Below are 20,691 nucleotides of genomic sequence, written 5' to 3' on the forward strand. Positions count from 1 at the left end.
AGTTTCTTAATCTAAAAAAGAGGGTTTTTTTAGAAAAAGATCATGTCATTCTTCTGATTATATATTGAATTTACCCTGCACTGCATGTGCACAATTGGAATTGCCTTATAGCAGAGTCATTACCTTCACAAAGTCAGTAACAATTATCAGTTTTTTTTCTCCCCCACTTTCAAAAAGAATCCACTTTCTGTTACTTGATCAAGTAGAAAAAAACAGTACAGCAGATTCCAAATTCTCTGATCGATTGGTATCATCAATTTACTAGAACATACATATGAGATTCAGTAGCCTGAGCACTAACTAAAATCTGCAAGATTGCAGTTGCATTCAAGGCGACACCACCAACTTCTGGGTCCATTCATCCTTGTCATTGCTGAGGACAGATGCTATGGTCTGGTACTGGAATGCACTTTCTGAATCCCTACTTGCTTTGCTGTCGCTTATCTTCACACCTACAACACCAGCTCCCCTCGACTCGAAAACTATGACCAGCCACATTCATCGGTGCCTATTTTTAGTCATCGTAGAGCCAGGGCTGCCATTTCGTCTGAAATATGATCTTGTAATTTTGCATTGATCTGTGAACAAACGCTGGAAATGGAAAACTTCTTTGAAGCATGCCTAGAGATTCTCCTGTAGATTGGTCTACCTGCAAAAATGAAATGAAGGCAACAAAGCACGGTGTCATGCATTCATACAAGTACTATAGCAGTAAATCTGCGACTGAAATTAAAACATAAAACCTCATCACTAAATTGATAGCTGGAAACTGTTCATGCTAACTATTGAACCCAAAGACCCTAAAATCCAGAAATTATGGGTTCAGATATGCGTTCAAATGTCTAGTTCGGGAACTTGGTATCCCAGTTAACTAGAACCCGCAAAAACTGCAAAGTTTGATTTTGATATTATGATTAGCTCCTCAGACAGTCAAAAATCCATGATTTGCTACTCATAAGTCAGTTAAAGCCTCTGCAAGTGTAAAAATTCGAATTCTGTCACGCCTATAAAAAAAAACCGCAGTATGCTGTCATCCAGTTTCTCAAGTTACTTTTTTTCCAAATTTCGTTGTCAATCTTTTGGATGGGGACCTTGCTCAGAGCATCCAAAGATAACAATCAAGGCAAGCAGCAATGACAGTATTGCATAAAGATAATGGTCCAGTAGACTATACTGATTTGAACCGGACCAAGATGGGGCCCGAGGTAATGTTTGTGGTACACAATGATCTGAAAGGCCTAATACTTTAATTTGATCAAACTAATGGACTGATGAAAAAAAGTATGATCTCCCTGAAAAGCATGGATAAGCAGTAAGCCCATTTGTTCAAGATAGAAGACATTAATCTCGAAATAGTGTAGCTTGACATGGGGAGCCAAAATACAAGGTCAGAACCTATCACAATTTTTGACTGCTTCTAGGGGTTCGACTTATCAGGACAGAGGACTTGCTTGCTAGTATTCGAGCATGTTCTAACTGCCTGCAGGGGTTCTAACCTTGTATCATGCAGTGCAATCCTGCACCGGATGTTTAGCTTTTTGTTGTTTCAAAGCTAGTGTAACTTGATCACAAAGGTACCAACCATGCACTCTAAAATGGTTCAAGACCGTAAATTCAAATTAAGCTAATCTATAACTTGAAGCATCAACTATTCATAACATCCTATAACTTAAAATGGTTCCTTAAAAATGAAAGTTGCATAAACTGCTAAGGTTGGAAGCAAAACATTATGGGAAATATAGGGTAGATGGTTCTCATAAGCCCACCAAAAATGAGTTTTAAAACAACAATATTTAGTAGCAGGCAATGTTGTAAATGTAGTTCAACTGCACAGCGTAAAGTATGGATGCATATATTGTGAATAGATGGGAAGGAAGATAACAAGCTTGCAAACAGAGCATATATTACACCATTTAGAAACAGCTAACTTCCATAGGTAAACTAGTAGCATGCACAAAGAAAAGACATATATCAAATAAAACAAGGTAGAAAAAGATTAGCACAACACTGTTGTAAGGTAAACTGAAATTCCTGAATTTCTTTGGTTTGGGTCATAAAACCCTATGGTTCACCACAAAGTCGCATTTCTTTTGTAATGCTAAGGACAGGATGTTGACCCACAAGTCCTACAGACTATCTGTCACCAGGACTACAAGCTTCATAATACCTCCTCAGCAATATAAGCATCGTGAGTTTAGCATTGGTTATGCATCCAATTAGAAGACCAAAACTAAAGCAATAAATTTGCGTGCGATAAAAATTTCACCAAGATCTAATCCTCGGGTGCATGTTAGAGAATTATAACCTAGAGCTGAAGTAAAATGACACTCACCTTTAGTATTTTTAATCCCATTTCTTAGAAATTGAATTAAGAAAGACAAATATAAATATTATTATCCAAGTTACCAACACAAAATGGGATAAAAAGACAAATGTAAGCCAATAAAAATATTATGCTTTTCCTCCCAGCAAATAGAACAATACAGAAATATGCGTCATTTACGAACATGAACCTGATTGGAGCCAGTTAATGGCTCAATACAATCTTAGCATTCTCCTGGTGAATGAATGAGAACTCATGTGCCCCCCCTTCCCCGACCCTCCATTCCTCCGGCTGCTGCTCCGCATGGGTGTCAAGTAGAATCTTAGCAAGCCATTGTCGAAATGGCTTGGGGAGTACCTGGCACTCCGGTTCCTCTCCAACACAAACTCCTCCCTCCTTTTCTTCCCATGCCCATTGGTCTCGACGCCGCTCCTTCTCATGCTCCCAAACCCACCATTTCCATTGAATGAGCTCCTCGAGCTTACACTGCTGTTGCTCCTCAAAATCTTGCCACTATAACCACCAGCCCGCAGCTCGGGCCACGACTCCGAGAAGGATCTCTCAACCACATTGGCTCCTCCCTTGCTGCTGCCTCTCCGGTGTATAAACCCCCAAATGTTCCATGCCTTGCTCCACCTCTTGGACTTCTTTGTAGCACTCCCTTTACAGGAGTCCCTGTAAGCCGACTCAAAGCTCTCGGAGCGATCATCCCTCAACGAGTTCGAGCTCAAATCTCTTAAATCCCTATCAAGGAGGCTCCCCGGGTGGAAGGGAAAGAACTCGGAGCTCCCGGCTGGGGACACCTTGGCATTGGATGCTAGCTTCGGCTCGTTGATCTCGACCACCTGCTTCCGAACGGAATTCGACCGCTCGAAGCTTCGCCGGCGCCGGCTAGATGTGTCCGAGTAGTAGTCCCGGGTTTGGGTGGAGCCGCCCGGGGTCACGGCGTCATCCTCGACGGGGATCTGGCTGTCCGACCGCTGGACGGCGGGGGCGGGGGCGGGGGCGTCCTCCACGACGGAGAGCATGGGAGGAAGGCGGGGGAACACGGATCGGCCTCCGATGAGGTAGCCGTCCCACGAGGCCCTAGGCTCGTCCCACGAGAACCGGGGGTCGTCGAGGGACATCCGGCCGGCGTCGAGGGACATCCTGCCGGCGTCGAGGGAGAACCGTGGATCGGTGTCGCAGGACCGCCGGCCGAAGGCGTCGACGGCGATCTCCGACTGGGTGTCGCGGAAGCGGCGGGAAGACTTGGGGGCTTCTCCGGCGGCATCGCTGCCGCCTTGCCCTGTTTCTTGAGCTTCTGCTTCCTCCGCCACTTCTGGAGCTTCTTGCTGAAGACGGAGGCGGCGAGCCAGAAGCTACCGGCGATCTCCTTGAGGTCTTTGGGAGGGAGCTTCTTGGCCTGGGCGGCGGAGTCGAGATCTATGTGGTCCTTCATCGGCTTCAGCTCCGCCTCCACCTGCTCTTCTCCCTCGATCTCCCCCGATGTCCCCATTACCAGGACGGGATCCACGATCTTGATATCCTCCACATTGTCTCTCTCCTCCTCCCTCTCCTCTTCTTCATCCTCTTCGCGGGTTTCCAGGACGGGAGCCGTGACGGAGGACGGGGGAGGAAACACGAGATTCCGGCACTCGGCCTCGATCTCTCCGCCCGCCGCGGCGGCAGCCGAAGAGGAGGAGGGCAGGGAGGGGTCCCGGACTCCTTGCTTATCCCTCTCGTTGTCGTCCTGGTGGAAGAGGGACCAGAGGGTGTTGCGGACGCGAACGTCGCAGGACTTGCGCTGGGGCTCGAAGGCAGCGGAGGCGCGGGGACCGGAGAGGCCGTCGCCGCGGCCGCAGGAGAACGATTTGCAGCGGCGGAGCTCCGGGCGCAAGAATGAGGAGGAGGTGGGCTGCGCTCCTCCTCCTCCGCCGCCGGCGGCCTTGTAGAAAAGGGATTTGAAGGCGGAGGAAGTGGACTTGCGGGCGGTAGTGGTGGTGGAGGAGGAGGAGGTGTCGAGGCCGGCGAGGCGCTCCCGGAGGCAAGAGGCGCAGAATCCAGTGACGTGCTCGTCCGGATGGAGGGGGCAGGAGGAGGCCGGGAGGCGGGGAGGAGGCGGTGGGAGTTGGTGATGAGTCGCCTGGACGTCGAGACTCATCATGGATGCGTCTCCTCGCCGTTGCATGCGGTGGTGGCGGTTCGGCTTCTTCTCCTTCTTCTCCTTCTTCTACTACTACTAGTACTAGTTAATATTCTTGGCATGGTAACATCGGCGTTCCTCTCAAAATGTTTCTCGCTTCTTAGCTCTTCTTCTTCCTTCGACGCTCGTGGATTTTTGAGAACGGGAGGGAGGGGGGGAGGGGTTGTGGGAGTGAGGGTGAGGGGATTGGGTAAAGGATTTTTCAAGGAGGGGCGAGAGAGAGAAAGAGACTCGGAGGAGGTGTCCGTAAAGTGGGGGAAAAATAACTAAATGAATAAAAATCAGGAAAAGAGAAAAAGCAAAAGCAATCACGCTCCGTCTCCCCCCCATCTACTTTTCCTCCTTTTTTTTTCACTTTTTCTCCTTTCAAATTTCTTTCTCCCCATATTTTTTTGCCTTCCTTTCTTTTAAGGGCCCTTATTTATCACTTGATCCGCACGCTTTTTCTTTTGGAAGGATTTAGGACATGTCTTATTGAACCCAAAGGCTTTGCCCGAAATGTAGAACCAGCAACTCTTTGGCATGTCGACCTACCTACTCGTGTAGGATAAAGTACTTCTTCAACCGTAAGACAAATGCCATTTAGAAAAATATTTGGCATCATTTAAATCTCCCAGCAAAAAAAGTTCGATTGTTCAGTTTCATTGCTAATTAGTATTTGATGCTATGTGCCATTAGTGAATAGAGAAATTCAAAAAAATAACTAAGTTTCCCATGGATCACACTTCTATTTAAAATTTCAGCGTTATTATAGCGTTGCTTCCAAAGAGGGCAAAATAATTGAAGTGTAATTGTCCCATAAGTTTTGTTACTGACAATTTATAAATAAGATATTAGATATAGAAATGGCAATCAATCAAGTAGCTATGACATTTTCGTATCACGGATTCATATTCTGCTAAGAGAAGTGTCCAACCCAGGCACCCAGGCAAATTAGCCAATTCTACGAACATGCGAAACCTACAATGCTTAAATACAGAAGTGGCTCAATAAATTTAGAGCCTTAGGCAAACTCACTAATAATAATAATAATAAATTTATTTAGAGGCCTCAATGCATTTATAGCTAAGAATTTTTTTTTACAGTCTCAATGCATTTATAGCTAATAGAACTATTTAAGCTACGTATTACATTAAAAAAAAAAAAGAGAGTATGTATTTGAACTTGTTTATCTCGACAGATTCGATGGCAAGGAGAAAAATGGCTGCATGCACATGGTATTGATATTGTACCCTGGACACATTCAACTGCAAGGAGAGATGGGAAAGAACTGTTTGCCGTCCGGAAAGTATTGATAAATTTTTTGTCTTTATAATCTCTTTTTATTTGAGAATGCATTTTTTTTGCAGTTATATTATTATCGGTGCATTGAGTGGTATGGAGGAGGGAGGGGTAACCGAGAAGGAAGGGTACGCCCGTCAGTCCGTCAGCTGTCTGCCGTTCCTTGGTTTTATGCATGCGATCAGACGGCTAGGACGTGACTTAGATGCTGATACGAATAAGTGCAGCAGTGGGCCACACGTGTCTACCAATCCCGGGAAAAGGAAGAGAGGGCCTGGCATAATTCCGGAAGGACGGTCGTCCGTCACGGAGATCACATGATCTTAGTAAGTGCAGGGCTCACTGTTTGTCGCAAATTATGCGGGGAATGTGGTGCGGCGTCACGTGAGGAGGAGCACCATGTTTTAGTTCTAGCTTTCTCTCTCTTGTTCCCGGTTCCCCATCGCCTTGGGGCTCGAAGTAATAAAAGCCGCCTCCTGTCCTCCCATTCTCACCCTCGCTCCTTTCTTTCTTGTCCTCTCTCTCTCTCTCTCTCTCTCTCTCTCTCTCTCTCTCTCTCTCTCTCTCCCCCATGAGGTTTTTTTTGTCTCGTGTGCTGTGTGGGCTACAGAGTGAGCTAACTCACCCACAGTGACAGGACATGCAGCGCTCCTCCCAGTCCCCACCGATCAAGCGACACATGCGCTTGCCCGCGAGTTGAGTTCGTGCACCGGGTGGTCACGGGAACTGGTATTTGGCATAAGAAGACAAATGCCAAAAAGAAAAAGAGGGGAGAGAGAGAGAGAGAGAGATTCCCTCCTCCTAGAAGTTATCAAAGGCTTGGAGCTTAAACATGAAGCGCTATAATGGACGCACAGCGGAGGGGAAAGTGTAGCGCAATCTAAGATGCATGACTGGCCAAGGACAGACAGGTTGGTTAGGACCAGGGATTAGCTGGATCCGTACCTGGCTCGGTCGGGTGGGGGGAAATGGCTCTCCGCCTTTGGAACGCGGCCCATCAAAGCCCTGCTCCTCCCTACTTAAACATATATTTCCGCCTTATGATGCTGCTTAGTATTCAATTATTATGCATGGATTATGAGAGAATATTGCGGGTCATGATATCGCCCTCCCCCTTCCCTAGCTGCCATGAAACTACTCTTATCTATATCTATTATTATGGTGTAGTCCTGAGTTTTTTTAATTGTGTTCTTCTTTATGATTTGATGGTGACTAAAGAAGGATTTTTAAGTGGAGGGCAGTGGCGAGTGCAGGAGCTGTGCTAATTATCCTCTTTTATATATATATATATATATATATATATATATATATATATATATATATATTATTTTTTTTTCTCATTAAGTTTTCCTTTGAAAATTACGTTTTCTGATGGGAAGATATGAAGGAGATCACTTTCATACCGTCCGGGAGCGCATACAAAAGCAGGCTTGGAAGATCTACAAGCCCGTTCGTATTTTGTTTTTGTCGCCAATTCCTTATCGTTGGGGTGAAGATTCGGATAGGGTAGTCAAAGTATCATCGATTTGTCTCTGGAGCTTTTGGATATGGGGTTCGAACTTTCACTTTCTTTGCCTTCGTTTTTCATATGTACATCTTTGTTTCCTTCTCTTTTGAGATATTCCCGATTTTTTTTTTTTATTATTAGAAAGTACAACTCCTATTGCAGCCCTTAATCCACCGGCAAAAGAACAAGAAGGCATTGAGAACGTTTAATGGTTGTTAAAGATTATTTCATCTCCATAGATTAGAAAGCATGATATGTCCCAATTAAACCCAAGGGAAGAGTTTAATCACGAAGATTTCTTAAAAGACTAAACTATGACAATTTCGATCCTTAGCGGGCTAAGTCGAGCAAATCGATGGGGAAACTAGGTTGGACTTTACCACGGTAAAAGATCCTAAACTTCATAGTAGGAGGACCACATTGCAAAGACCGGCAAAAAGTAAAAAATAACTCATGGATAATCAAAATAATTAAGAATGAGAAATGCGCAGAAGGAAATAATTAAGCACACTCGGATTAATTTTCAGGCTGAAATGACTGGAATCAAAATACAAGAAATTCATAGAGCCAAAGTATCTTTCAAAAATTGCTTTGACTGCTATAAGTTTCTAGAACCAAACAATAGCACATGATTCATATGTGCCTTAATTTCAATTTTGCTTTCTGCTCGGCCTAAAGTGAATCGACCTGCAAGACCAAAACCCAGACTTTAAGATCAATTGATCAACCATTGCTTGCCGCGTGTAAAGAATTTTGGTAAAAGTTTGAGGTAAACAGCTACACGACAGTCATTCCGAGCGAACAGAGTAGCTGACCTGTATCCTCGCCTTCGCCTCCGCCCCCGCCTCCGCTTGAATCTTGAAATGATAAATCTCTTGGTTCTTTCTTGTTTGAAGAAGATGGTTTTGAAGTGCAACTAAATGTAGAATACCTCGCGAGTACTAGGAGCTAAGTTTTTTCTCACATAGCATATAGTCAATCCTCTACAGGCATCAGATTCTTGAGTTGATTCTATGCATGCAAGAGATTTATAATGTACTGTCAGGGATAAGCCTGCTTTATTTGTTGCTCTGTTAAAAACTCATGCTAATGTGTATGTAAGAGCCCTCATGATTCACCTGTATTTAATTATGCGGAGACAACGAAGGAAGGGGGAAACAAAGGAAAAGAAAACGTTATATGCTAGAGATTGTGTATATATCTGCAACACTTTGTGCCAATGCTGTAATATTCTCTACCCGATGGACCATAAGGACTACATAAAATCTCGGGACACTGCATGTTCATTTCTGTAGAGGTGCACCGAGATAAGTGCTTGATAAATAAAGTTTACAGAAATGAGTGACTGTGATTGGCTGCATGCGCTGTCACAGGTTGGATGCAGTGTAGTGCAGGGTATAATGTCTACATTTGAGACTTATGTCCATGGCTCTTGCTCTTTCTTGCTGGCACGATCGATGGCCCCCTCAATCCTGTAAATGCAAGACTTGTAGAGAAAGGCCAGGTAATCGATGATGGTTTCCTCTTGCGCCCCTTGTACGGGATCAAGTTCAAATGACCAGTCCACAAGAGTAGATTCTTCCCCATAATGTACGAGTTGCAGCGAGTTCACAGATCCATCGAGCCCCACATTACTCGCCTCCAAGCGATAGACATAGCTAAAAGAAGCAGGGTGCGTGAGAGCCAGCCTTTCCTTGATCCATGATCGTTCCCCATCATCCCGAGGAAACATAAAGCCAGAGACCGGGGGCGAACATATCCAGGAACCCCTTCTTCTCCCTCCAATCTCGTGCAATTCTCTACCATAGGGCATAGGCATCCATTCAGCAAGTCTGGAGCTTTGTGAGACCAAGGGCCAAACCCGAGCGATCGGCGCGTTCACTATTCCCCCAACTGACCCACGCCACTTGTCTCGTCTTCCCTCCCTCGCCTGCAAAACATGGCAGCCCAGGCATCGAACCCATCCATTAATGGATACATTAGAATCGAGTTTAATTTCGATCTTCCAATGAAGATTCTTTCCTTTGTTCGTAACTGGAGGCGAACAAAGAGACATTGTGATGCTCGGCAGGGCATAGACACGACTTAACTTGTGAAGAATCGGCTGGCTATTCGTCTCGGCTATGCAGGTGGGCTCCTCGTTGGGACGTATTGCAAAGCTTTTGATAGGAGAATCTGGGTATTTGTCATATGGGTGATGGGTCGATGGGGGTCCCCATTGCAGCACTTTTACGGGGCTTTATATCGGCAATTTGGCCGAGAAAAGCCAAAGCCGGAGAAATGCAGGTAATGGTAGGACACAGCTTAGATGCATAAACAGGAAACGGAATGCTAAAACGGCATACCATGCGATTCGTGAGAGACTCAAATCCCGGTGGGGCGGGGGCCCCTTCTTTCTTTCCCTCGAGCAAATTCGACGAGACGAAGAAGGCTCGCCCCCGCTCACAAAGCAACTCCGCTCTTGGATTAGCAACTCTAATGAAACGCTGGATCGAGTAATGATGCCCGACTTAAAAAAGGTCCCCACATCCTGACAGCATTCTTGCCGCAAATGCCCAAAAGTAACAATAAACAATTATTTAATCTATACAGTACAGATCCCATTACAGGGGAATCCCGATGAAGGAATGCGTCGTTCGGCTGGCTGTGAGAAGGGGACAAAGCATGGAAGAAGCCCGAGCAAAAGGACAATTCCTCGGCTAAACCTCCTCGGGGATTCACGGTTTGCCAAGGAAATCTTCGGCTTTGGCACCGCAAATGGCCGGAGGGACTGCATTATTATTCAGGGCATGCCTTGGAGTTCACGAAGGGGCCCGTGGTATGAGAATTTTACGATAAAGTGGGGATTGGATTGCATGGAAATCATCGCTCCTAGTGTTTAAAGGTTATTCCAAGTGGGGAAGCCCTGCATTTATTGCTTCTCTGTGATGGAGAAGCGGTGGTGTTGTCCAGCGAACTACATATATTCCCTGGCAAAGGGAGCACGAGAAAGTAGAAGCTGCTCGCGAGATAAAAAGGTGCCATCTTTTCTTTGCCGCTCAATCCTTGTGATTTGATCCTATGATCGTGGCTTTACGTCGAAGCATCATCACACCCTTTCCCAAAACACCCTAATTCAGTCGGCCAGGCCTTTGCTGCTTGCCTAGCTTTGTGCAGTATGAACCATCCTGTACAGGGGGTGCACGCTGCTCGGATGGGTTCAGAATAAAGGCTAACCCAGAACCAAAATCCTTAACCAACTCTATCTGGTTCTCGATTTCTGGAACCAAGATTGAAGCACCTCATGCAGGAAACGAACCAAACAAGAGCCCAACCCAACCAAGATTAAAATTAGTCAAACAAGCCCACAAAGAACAAACGATGGACAATGCAGACCAACAAATTATCCATCCATCCAACAATACCATGCAGCAACAAAATTAAAGAAATGTTAAATCATGGACATTTAGCACGTCGCACCAATCATTCCACCCCAATTCATGGCGAAGGGATTAGTTAGAATTTATGGCGAAGGGATGCTGGTAGAAGCATGACTAACATTATCCAACAATCTGTGTAAGGTGAATTAAAAGTAGAAATCCAGAAGTCGATGCACACTGCACACCGTTAGGGCTTAAAAAAATGGAGAAAATTAAACATGAAGCAAGATGCTAAGAACATGTACAACTAGTTTGGTTAGGCGAATTAAAATAGAGATATAGTGCTACAGGACTGCATGAATGATGCAGACATGTGGAACTTCAAGAAAATCTCAGAAAGTAACTGTAAAATCTGGCATTTCTAAAGTTGCTATGAAGGGGCCAAAATGATATTACTCCAGCAAAAACCAATTGTGACGCCAAATATCCAAAATTGTGAAACACAGTGTGTGATACCTCTTTTTACAGTTATGCTGTGCATTTGAAAAAATCAAATTATTAAAAATATCCCCAGACAGTTACCGACTCAACAAGGTTCCCATCAGTTTTTCCCAATCTGTTTTAACTGTTGAGGATCATCTACCTAAGTAGCTCTTTGTTTGAACCTTACCGGCTATGAACCTTCAAAAATGAGCAAAATTGGACCCATCTGGAATCTCTTAATCGCCAAGCCAAGAAACACAAAGAATGTCTGATTTCAGAGTAGCCTACATGCTGAAGCACCACTACAGCATGCCCATATGGCGGACAATATGCCTTCAACGTTTCTTCTTTGAATTTTTAGACCTGAAAGAGAACGCCAAGAAATAACATGTGAGAAGCATAATACTCCTTGACTGGGTTAGAACTTCTAAAGACAATACTATCTCTTCTTGTAATCTGAAAAATCATAATGAAATGCAGTATATCTTTCTAATTTTAAGAAACGCTTGCCGTCTCAAGTTTTAACTAGAATACATGCAAGCCACTATTAATCATACATAAATCAGGCACTTATCCCACCTATGGCCCAACATGTTTCACTTTAAGAATGCAACATATCACATTTTAAAAGTGTGATTGCTCATAATATAGTTGATAGAAATTGCACTCTATAACTTAAAACAAGACTTTGGCATGATATTCAGGTCAGGAGCATAGAGCGCATCTAAGAAGTTTCATATGCTATCAATACCTTCGAGAAGACCTGGAGGGTGAGGCCTGAAGAGCTTTGCCCTTCTTGTCATCATTGTCATCAGCATTTTTGTTGGCATCATTGTTATTGCCATCATCGTCATCTTCCTCAGAGTTGACCTCTGCAGATGGCAAGCTGCTCTGGTAGCTCATCCGTCTTGGAATAAAGACATTGAAGTAATACCTCACCAAATCTTGTCTGCTCTTGGACGTGAAACATTTCTCGGCGAGTTTCCAGAAAGTCATGCAATATGACTCAGGATTCAGTCTTTCAAGAGGGTCAATCGACATCTGCTCCCCATGTGTCCACAACTTGGAAACGTCTTCACCCATTCCATCAAATTCCCAACTGAAGAAAGCTTGACCCAAGTCAGACTGGAGTTGAAGTCTTGCAGAACTTACATGAGACCTAATGCAGGCTATAGATCCTGGAGAGGCACAAGCACATGAGTCTGGCCTGCCTTTCCCAATCGTCACCTCACTTGTTCTTCTATCATCACTTTCTAATGGCCAGACTCTGGTACCCAACCACCTTGAATCATCCAAATCTTCGTTGTCCTCAGAAAAATCTTTCACACTGGGTAGGCCTGTCCACTCTAGAACATCAGCCTGAAAGGAGGCACCAACTCCAATTCGCTTCTTGAGGGCAACAAGATGGCGTGCATTTACTTTCAGCTTTTGAGCTATTCTTGGAGATCTCCGTTGTGGCTGAATTACGGCCGCTTTCCGTCTCTTCCGTGCTTGTTCTGAAGACTGCTCATCATTTGTCCGGTTCATCCGAACATGCAATTTTTCATTTCATCATGGCGCCAAAACAATAATCATGTCAAGAATGCAAAAGGGACAATTTCAATAAAGGCATGAATTCAGAAAGATAACTTCCCACCATCAAGAGAAAATGCATGGGTCAATCAAGTAGCTGAAAGCTCGTGAAAAGACACAGCAAAAATATTGCAGCAGAAGACGTCCAAATGAATATAAATTTCAACCCAGTTACAAACAAAAGATCCTAACAAACATATTTGAACATGTAAGCAGGAACTTCATCACAACAATAGGAGCTCCAAGAGTTCGCAAAGGAGATTTCTATGACTATAATTCCTCAAATCTATGGGAACATCCTGAGAAAAGCCAAAAATAGGCATAATGATTTCACATGCATGCAAGCATGCTTATCCACAAATCTAGGCCTACTGCAAGAAATGGGTACTGATATATGATATATTCCTTCCGATATTTATAAGTTTGACTTGTCTTTTTCAAAACATATTTATGCATTTCTAATGCATGCTCAGAGCAGCATTTTTACATGTACAAAATAATTTAAAAACTGTTCATTTGCCAAAGGAAGCATAACACAGCATGCCACAAGGCCCTGTTCATCATTTCATCCATATTCTGACAGATACCTCCCCCAAGGTGCAGTGCACATTTGCATGGTGTTTGCTTTCTTGTACGAACATCAATTTTCATAAAACAAGTCATTTTTCAGGAGTCACTGGAGCAAATTCAGTTACCCCAAGGGCATTTCGTCCTAATACAGGAACAGATCTTTCTTATTACAAAGAATGTTAAGAAGGCATCAGAACTGGCAGAAACATTGTGCTAAACTAAAAATCGATAGATTTGAATAGATGATGGCGAAAAAGGCCAGTTCTCCTATCACAGTACAACCAAATGGATGTTGTTCTGCTTGTTCTTGCGATTAAAAATGCATGACAAAGAAATTTTCTCAAATAATCGTTATCCATCATTTATCTTTGTCAAGGTCAGAGATGCAGTTTAATGCTTAAAGTTATACAGGTAAATAAAAACAAAATAAATGTCAGTAAAATCTATCAGGTTAAATTTTCAACTAATCATACAAAAACAAGTCAAAAGAAAATCATATAACAATAATAATAATAAGATAATGAACTCACAGATGCACTGTTACAAATCCTAATATGATCAACGGTTTATAATCTATATTTAAGCATGAAAATGAACAGCTTTATATGTGAGTAAGCCAAGTTTAAAATCAAGAAGCATGCATGAGTGTTTCAACAAACGAATTGTCAGTTTAAGTACGCAAGTTAAAGAATAAAGCAGTAGAATTTATAACACCACATGGACATTCTGATGCATCAACCAAATATCTAATTACCATTACTCTTGCAGGCACAAATTGCTTTACTGGCATGCACTTGAAGCAAGTCTCGCATCAGCCAAATGATGTGAAAAAGGAGACTCAAGTATTGTCACAACTATGTTTCTAATAATGCCATTGTAGTTATGTAAAGGCATCAAAATGTCTATTGATTGTTAGATGCCATAAATAAAAACTTACAAGAAAACTATTGTATGCATTACATTGATTATGGTGATATAGCAGTCTTTATTAAATTTTATAATAGGAATAACATGTAATAGCAGCATGTGAGAATGTAATCTGACTTTATAACCATGAGTGGATTTGTTTTGTCCGATATATATATAAACTTGTCGAGATATTAATATAAAAAAACTTAAAAGTATTCCATGATAATGGTCATATGTGGTTATGGTGGATGATGTTTTATTTTGGAATTTAGATGGATGTATAATAACATAACAGAAGTACCCAAATTTTTATGATGATTGTTTTAATGTTATAATGAAATCTTGTTGAAAACATGGTCACAATAGGGCAGCACTAGTAGAGTACTATTGATAGTTCTTTAGGTTCTTTTCCACATTATCATTCTTGTCAAGTTACATCTGGAAAAGCTTCTCTTTTTTTCCGAAATTTCCCTTTTCCTTCCCATCCCATTTTATGTTTGTGCTCATACAGTTTCTATTCAACACAGACACAACTCAAATGACAAGGATAACCTTACATGTATACATCTCCCATGAACTACTAACTAGTATCACAATGGGATAGGATCTACCATTAGAATCAAAACCCTAGAATTTTCGTATAATACAATATCTCCTTTGCAAACCTTCATGTATCACTTCCAGATCAGGAAAAACTAAAATCCATATAATAAAATTAAAACCCAAGAGATATTGTAATGGCCTAGGCCCACAGTCCAACCCACCATATGGGACCACCTTTAATGTGCTGCCCCATTTTTTCATCACGGGCATGCGCCATGTGCGCATTTCTTGCCCTCACCGTCCACCGTCTCTCTCTCTCATCTCTGTCTCCCTCTTTCTCCAGTCTTTCTCTATCTTTCTTTCATTATCCTACTCTCACCTTCTCGCTCACTCTCTCTCACACACACACTCTTTTTCTCTCTCCCTCTCATTTCTTTCTCTCGGTCTCTCTTTCCCTCACTAACTTGTTTTTCTTAATGCTCATCTGAAACTAGCACTTTTGAAAAGAAAAACAAGAGGAAAAGCCAAGCAATTTAAGCCATCATCATGGTCAAACCTCAATCCTTTCTCCATGTCAAATTTTTGGCATTGTAGGAGTAAATCTAGGTGGGTTTAGGGTAAGATTTAATTTCTTAAACTGCAAAGATATTGGATAAAAGTGGATTATGGTAGAGTAAGTATGTGTGTGTTTTGATGGTGATATCAGAGCAGGTAGGTACAGCCCTATTTCAATCCAAAAATTATAACTTGAACTTCGGTGGGTATCTTAATCTTAAACATTAACTGAAAGTTGTTAATTCATGAACCAATAAACCTGATAAATTAAGAATTTTTGGAGCATGTTTGCTTAGTCAATTAAATCGTTAAAATGACCTGACGTGCAATGAAGGGCAAAACGGAACGGAGCACTAACATTGCATTTTATTAAATCCTTACTTAGATATAGTATTTTAGTATGATTTTTAGTGAGATTGTAAGAATAATGTTTTGCTTTGAACTTGGAAAATTTCAAGCATTGATTTAGAAGGGAAGTATGGCAAGTTGCTAGATTATCGCAGTTGTCCACAGAATAGGGCTAATTATTGCACTACTTAGATGTAGAATTAATTTCTAAAAATGTTTTGTTTTGAAAATAGGATTAGTATATTTCTTAACTGCAAAAGTTGGTGATTTTATGATTCTCACATAGGAAGAAATGAACTTTTCATTTGGATCAGCTTGTAGCAATATAGACTTACAAATTGGAAAAATTTAAAACCAGTAGCAAGGTTCGCCATCTCGATACCGGACCCTGTATAAATTAAGAATTTTTGGAGCATGTTTGCTTAGTCATAGCCAGAAATGCGACATGTGATTGATGCCAAGCCACGAGGAGCGGGCATGATTGGGGCTAAGTTATCCAAAAGGTTATTCTATAATTTGGATTGTGAGTATGGCTGATTTGGAACTTGGTGAAATTGCATGATTTTTCAATTATCCATAGTTGAATCGGTAATTCAACTATATATTACTGTATTTCTTAAATACTTCTCGAAAAAAATCCTCATATATATACATATATATTTGATCTAAATTAAATTATAGGAGTGTATGTGGGATGCTTCCTAGGTTATCATGCTCACTGCCTTGTTTTCTCTTTCATTGTACAGATACTACAGGCTGGTGGGGTATTATTTGGGGAGTGACTAGGAGCCAGGCTAGTTGTTTTGTAATGTAAACTTCATCTTTTGGATAGGAAATATGCCTTATAAATTAGTCTAATTTTGTTAGTAGTAATAGGTATTTGCATCTAAAATTAGGGGTGTGGTAACTCAAATGCTATTTGGATACTTGTGTGTTTGAACCCATGCATGACAAAATGTTTAGCACACTGGTTTCTAATGAACTATTTCAAATCCAAGTTAGCGGTTGGTTTGGTGAAAGGCACAATTGGTTAATTATAAGATGAATATTTGGTTCTATAACTTTTGTTATCTATATGAATTGACTATGGAATTTTAAAAGCCCTTGCATATTTCAAGAGGTTAAGTCTTAAGGAATATGCAGCCATGTTGCATGCCTGGTTTCATGTGATTGGGGTTTGGGGCATGACGCATATAATTTAGATTTATAGTATTTAACCAAAAAGATTGAAATATATCGAGTAAAACCATAATCTACAAAAAGGCTTTAACAGACATCATCCAGAGCCAGGTGAGACCCGCCAATCATGTTAAGTCCAAAAGAAAATTCGAAAAGAAAGTTTCGGTCGGGACGACACCTGTACAAGAAAATTCCAAAAGATGCCCCATCATGTTAAATTTCTGGAATATGCCATGTCTACAGTTCATCATATTCATCCGTGGATAGATCGACTATCAAAAGACAGATGCAAAATCTTAAACCGAGCGACCTAATTTCTTGTTACCATTTTCAGTAGTTCTATTACCTTAACCTATCATGTACACAAAAAAGAACACGACAGCGCGAGCAAAGATGAGATCAAAACTATGGTAAAACCACTGGAATTTCACAGCAAACAGAGCATAAGAACATGTACACTCATGTTTCTTCAAAGATCGCCTGAGGATACTTTAGCGAAAAGAAAAAAGATTACCTCAGGATACGAAGGAAAGTCCTCGACATTAGCGAACCCGGCCGAGCTCAGGTACATAGTACGCCGCGCGATCAGCACCTTCTGCAGCCATTCCCCTCCTCCTCCTCCACCGCCGCCGCCTCCAGTCATTCCACAGAAGGGGTTGGCGGCGCAGGTTCTCACCAGCATCAGCATGTTCTCGAAGTCCCTCTTCCTCTTCTTGGAACCCGGCGACCCCGGCGAAGAACCCAGAGTCCCCGCCTCCTTCAACCTGTCCATTCTCTCGCTCACAAGCTCGCGGATAAGCGCTTCGATCCTCCTCCTCAGACCCGGGCACAAAGAAAACCTCCGATCGCACGGACTCCCTTCACCGCCCCCGCCCAAGAACCTCTGGACCCAGCGCTCGACGAGATCGGAGCGGAGCGATTCGAACCCTGGGCTCTCCGGCGAGGAATCTACGGCGAGAGTGGCGGAGATCTGGTCGAAGTGCCGCCGGAGCTCGGTCTCGGGGTCGGCGAAGGCGGGCGAGAGAGAAAGGCCGTTGCAGGGGCTCAAGAGGGGGGAATCCAGAGGGACACCGTCAAGATAAAAGGATAGGCCGGCCATCGGAGTCCGGTGTTCCGCGGGGCTATAAGACGGAGGGAGGAAGGCGGGATACCGCAGTCGAGAGGGAAGGCAAGTATGTCGCTCGTTCGGGTTCCGGTGACCGCCGAGGAAGGGGGGTGTTTTGGCGCCTATTTTACTCTTTTTGGCGGACGCTTCGTTCTCCTCGTGCTTACTGAACAGGGGAAGTTAGTTTTGCTCAAAGACTGAGATCATAAATAACACCCGGAGATGATGACTAGCATTAGCGAACGGAACAAGATCTGAAAACACACATGTTTGCCTTTTCGCTTCGTGTGGCCAATCATAGCCGTTTGATCAGATCGGAAAACGGCCCATACGTGCGTCGGTTCCATTTGTTTTGGAGGGGGCCGGGGGCTAGGATTTAGGACAAGTCACAGTTGCGGGATCCGAATTGTGATACCCAGGAGAGAACAGCCCCGCTATCCGGAATAGCAATGTCTACACAAGTAGAAACCAGTGCCGGTAGAACAAGAGAAATTGGGGGAACAAACTTTGGTTTCCTTTTAGGCAGAATATTTCTTAATCCGGACACCTTAGACCATAGTGGTACAGAGTATACCGGATTGTTCGTCGAATAGGAAAGGGGCAAGAAGTCGATAAAGCTATTAGAAAAAAGGTTGGACAAGATTGATGCCTTGCATACGGCATGAGACACATATGGAGAGAGGACACTAAAAACACCTTCCCATTTTGATGTTGGTCAACCTGAGTCCTTTTTCCTTTAAACAAAATATACCCAATGGTCGATCATTAGTCATTCATCCAGAGTTATAGAAGCAAGCTAACTTAGATGGAGCTTATACAGGATTACGACCGATCCATGATTGGAATCAGACTATATAAGACAAGGTCTGAGGTTTTTGTAAAGGTTGGCTGATCTTTACTGCTACCGAAACCAAGACACCTTAAACATCGTCGAGTTGCAAGTAAGAATACATCATATCATAGAGAAAATGACCCGGTTTAGCTGACTGTTTCATCCATCTAATATCTTACATATGAGCAAACAACAATCTGAAGCTTTTGATGCATTTTCATTAAAAAGTAATATGAAAAAATTATATGAAATGCCTGAGAGTCATTGTAACATTGGGTTCTCAACAAAGCATGAATGACGACGCGACATGAGGGAAAAAAATCAGATAAAAATAAAAATACTTTATTATTATAAGTAACGACTGTTCTATTTCAAAAAGAAGTCGGTCTTAGAAAGCTGCAGCAAAGATTGATGTCAATTAGGGCCAGACCCCAAGGGGTGCAGAGGTTTGGTCTGGACCATGCTTTCTTTCCTTGTCCTAAGAAAGGACAAAGAGCATGGAGACGAAAAGGGCCAGGGGGAGAAATACTCACATCGCGACCAAGAGACTCATCACCAGTCACCGCTGCATCTCTTCCCTTCGGATCGGGTGAGCCCAACAAATGGTTGGGAGAGAAGGGAAAAGGACTCCCACCGCTCCTGAGATATCAAAGCCCGCAAGCTGCTTGGTTGGTGTAGGAATGCCCCAAATGATCCTATAATGGTTTTATGCAGCAATAAACCATGAGATGCACATGAGAAAGGGGAAAGTGTTTAAAAAAAAACAAATGAGAGGAGATGGATGAGATTTGAGGGTTTGAATTTGGACGGTTGTGAAAATCTTTGCATGGTGATGAGGTGGTGAACAAATAATATAAAAATAAATAGAAAATGAAACTTTAGGGCAAGGATTTTGTGTTTGGAATGTTAAGGGATAACCATGCCCTTGTGTTATGACGATTCTTTCCTCCAGATATAATAGACATGTTAGACCAAAGGCCAGAAAGTGTCAGCCTTATCCATGGCATCAAGCATGCACTTGCTAATTTTACTCGATTGACCTCTCCCCTCCATCATAACATATAGTTATTAGGTAATTTTACTTTGTTCTCCTTGAAAAGGGGGTTCTAGTACGCTTGGATGTTTCAAGCTGGATAATTGAGCTGCTATTTGTGATGTCTTTATATGAAATAATCCCATGTGCTCTTAAAGGTCTCTTTCTTTTTCCCTTTCTTCTTTGTCTATATGCAGCATCGATTGTTCTAGCACCTCATCGATTATCAAATGAAGCATTTGTTTTATTTTATTTCGTACCCAATTCGTTGCTGGATCGGGCACAACCTAATTTCTAGTCTTTTCTTTCACTTTCGAATGAATCTATGAAACGAGGCAGATTTATCACACCATGCAACCTTCTATTTTTTTTATTGCTGAAAGGTGGCATGAGGATGTTTATCTACCAGTGGTGTGCTGGCGCGGCGAGGACTGAGGATTCCTGCGGCTTGCATGACATACTCGGCGGAGGAGGATGTTCCTGCGGTTCCTAGATCAGATATGGAGGTGTGCTTTGGATCGCCCTGACCAGTGGTAGATGTGGGCATCCACCGAGGTGTTCCTGCGGTTCCTAGAGGCCTCGGCTCGGAGGTCTGGTCATGAGCACATGGGGACTCGTGCTGCCAACCTAGCCTATCACTATTGGCTGGATAGGAACGCCCGAGTCTTCGAGGGAGGCGGCCTTCAACCAAGGACGGTGGCAGCCCGAGTGCTAAGGCACGTGGCGGAGATATCAGGCATCATTGAGGCATCACCTTCTGAGTTAGCCAGGGACATATAGGGCCCCATTCTACTCTTGCAACGTCTAGGACTATACATGTCTCCTGGGTGCTCCCGCCTCCTGGCTTCCTGAAGGTGAACTTCGATGGCAGTATCATCGAGGATGGGCGAGGCGGCGGTGTGGGGTT

General features: G+C 43.0%; 2 protein-coding genes across 2 annotated transcripts; both read right to left on the reverse strand.

Moving 5' to 3' along the window:
* Positions 1–142: 142 nt before the first annotated feature.
* On the reverse strand, positions 143–4,745 carry LOC103704062 (protein OCTOPUS-like). Its single transcript, XM_039125111.1, is given in 3 exon segments — positions 143–649; positions 2,508–3,572; positions 3,575–4,745. Coding segments are annotated over 2 exon segments (1,956 nt in total). The 5' UTR covers positions 4,494–4,745; the 3' UTR covers positions 143–649; positions 2,508–2,535.
* A 6,396-nt stretch (positions 4,746–11,141) lies between these two features.
* On the reverse strand, positions 11,142–19,585 carry LOC120103897. The gene is made up of 4 exons (XM_039125112.1): positions 19,285–19,585; positions 17,329–18,085; positions 11,890–12,641; positions 11,142–11,501 (listed from the first exon to the last, which is right to left on the reverse strand). The coding sequence occupies exons 1-4, from the start codon at positions 19,302–19,304 to the stop codon at positions 11,474–11,476; spliced, it is 1,557 nt and encodes a 518-aa protein (XP_038981040.1). The 5' UTR covers positions 19,305–19,585; the 3' UTR covers positions 11,142–11,473.
* Between the last annotated feature and the right edge of the window lie 1,106 nt (positions 19,586–20,691).

The sequence above is a fragment of the Phoenix dactylifera genome, chromosome 3 (genome assembly GCF_009389715.1).
Source record: "Phoenix dactylifera cultivar Barhee BC4 chromosome 3, palm_55x_up_171113_PBpolish2nd_filt_p, whole genome shotgun sequence".
Lineage (NCBI taxonomy): Eukaryota > Viridiplantae > Streptophyta > Magnoliopsida > Arecales > Arecaceae > Phoenix > Phoenix dactylifera.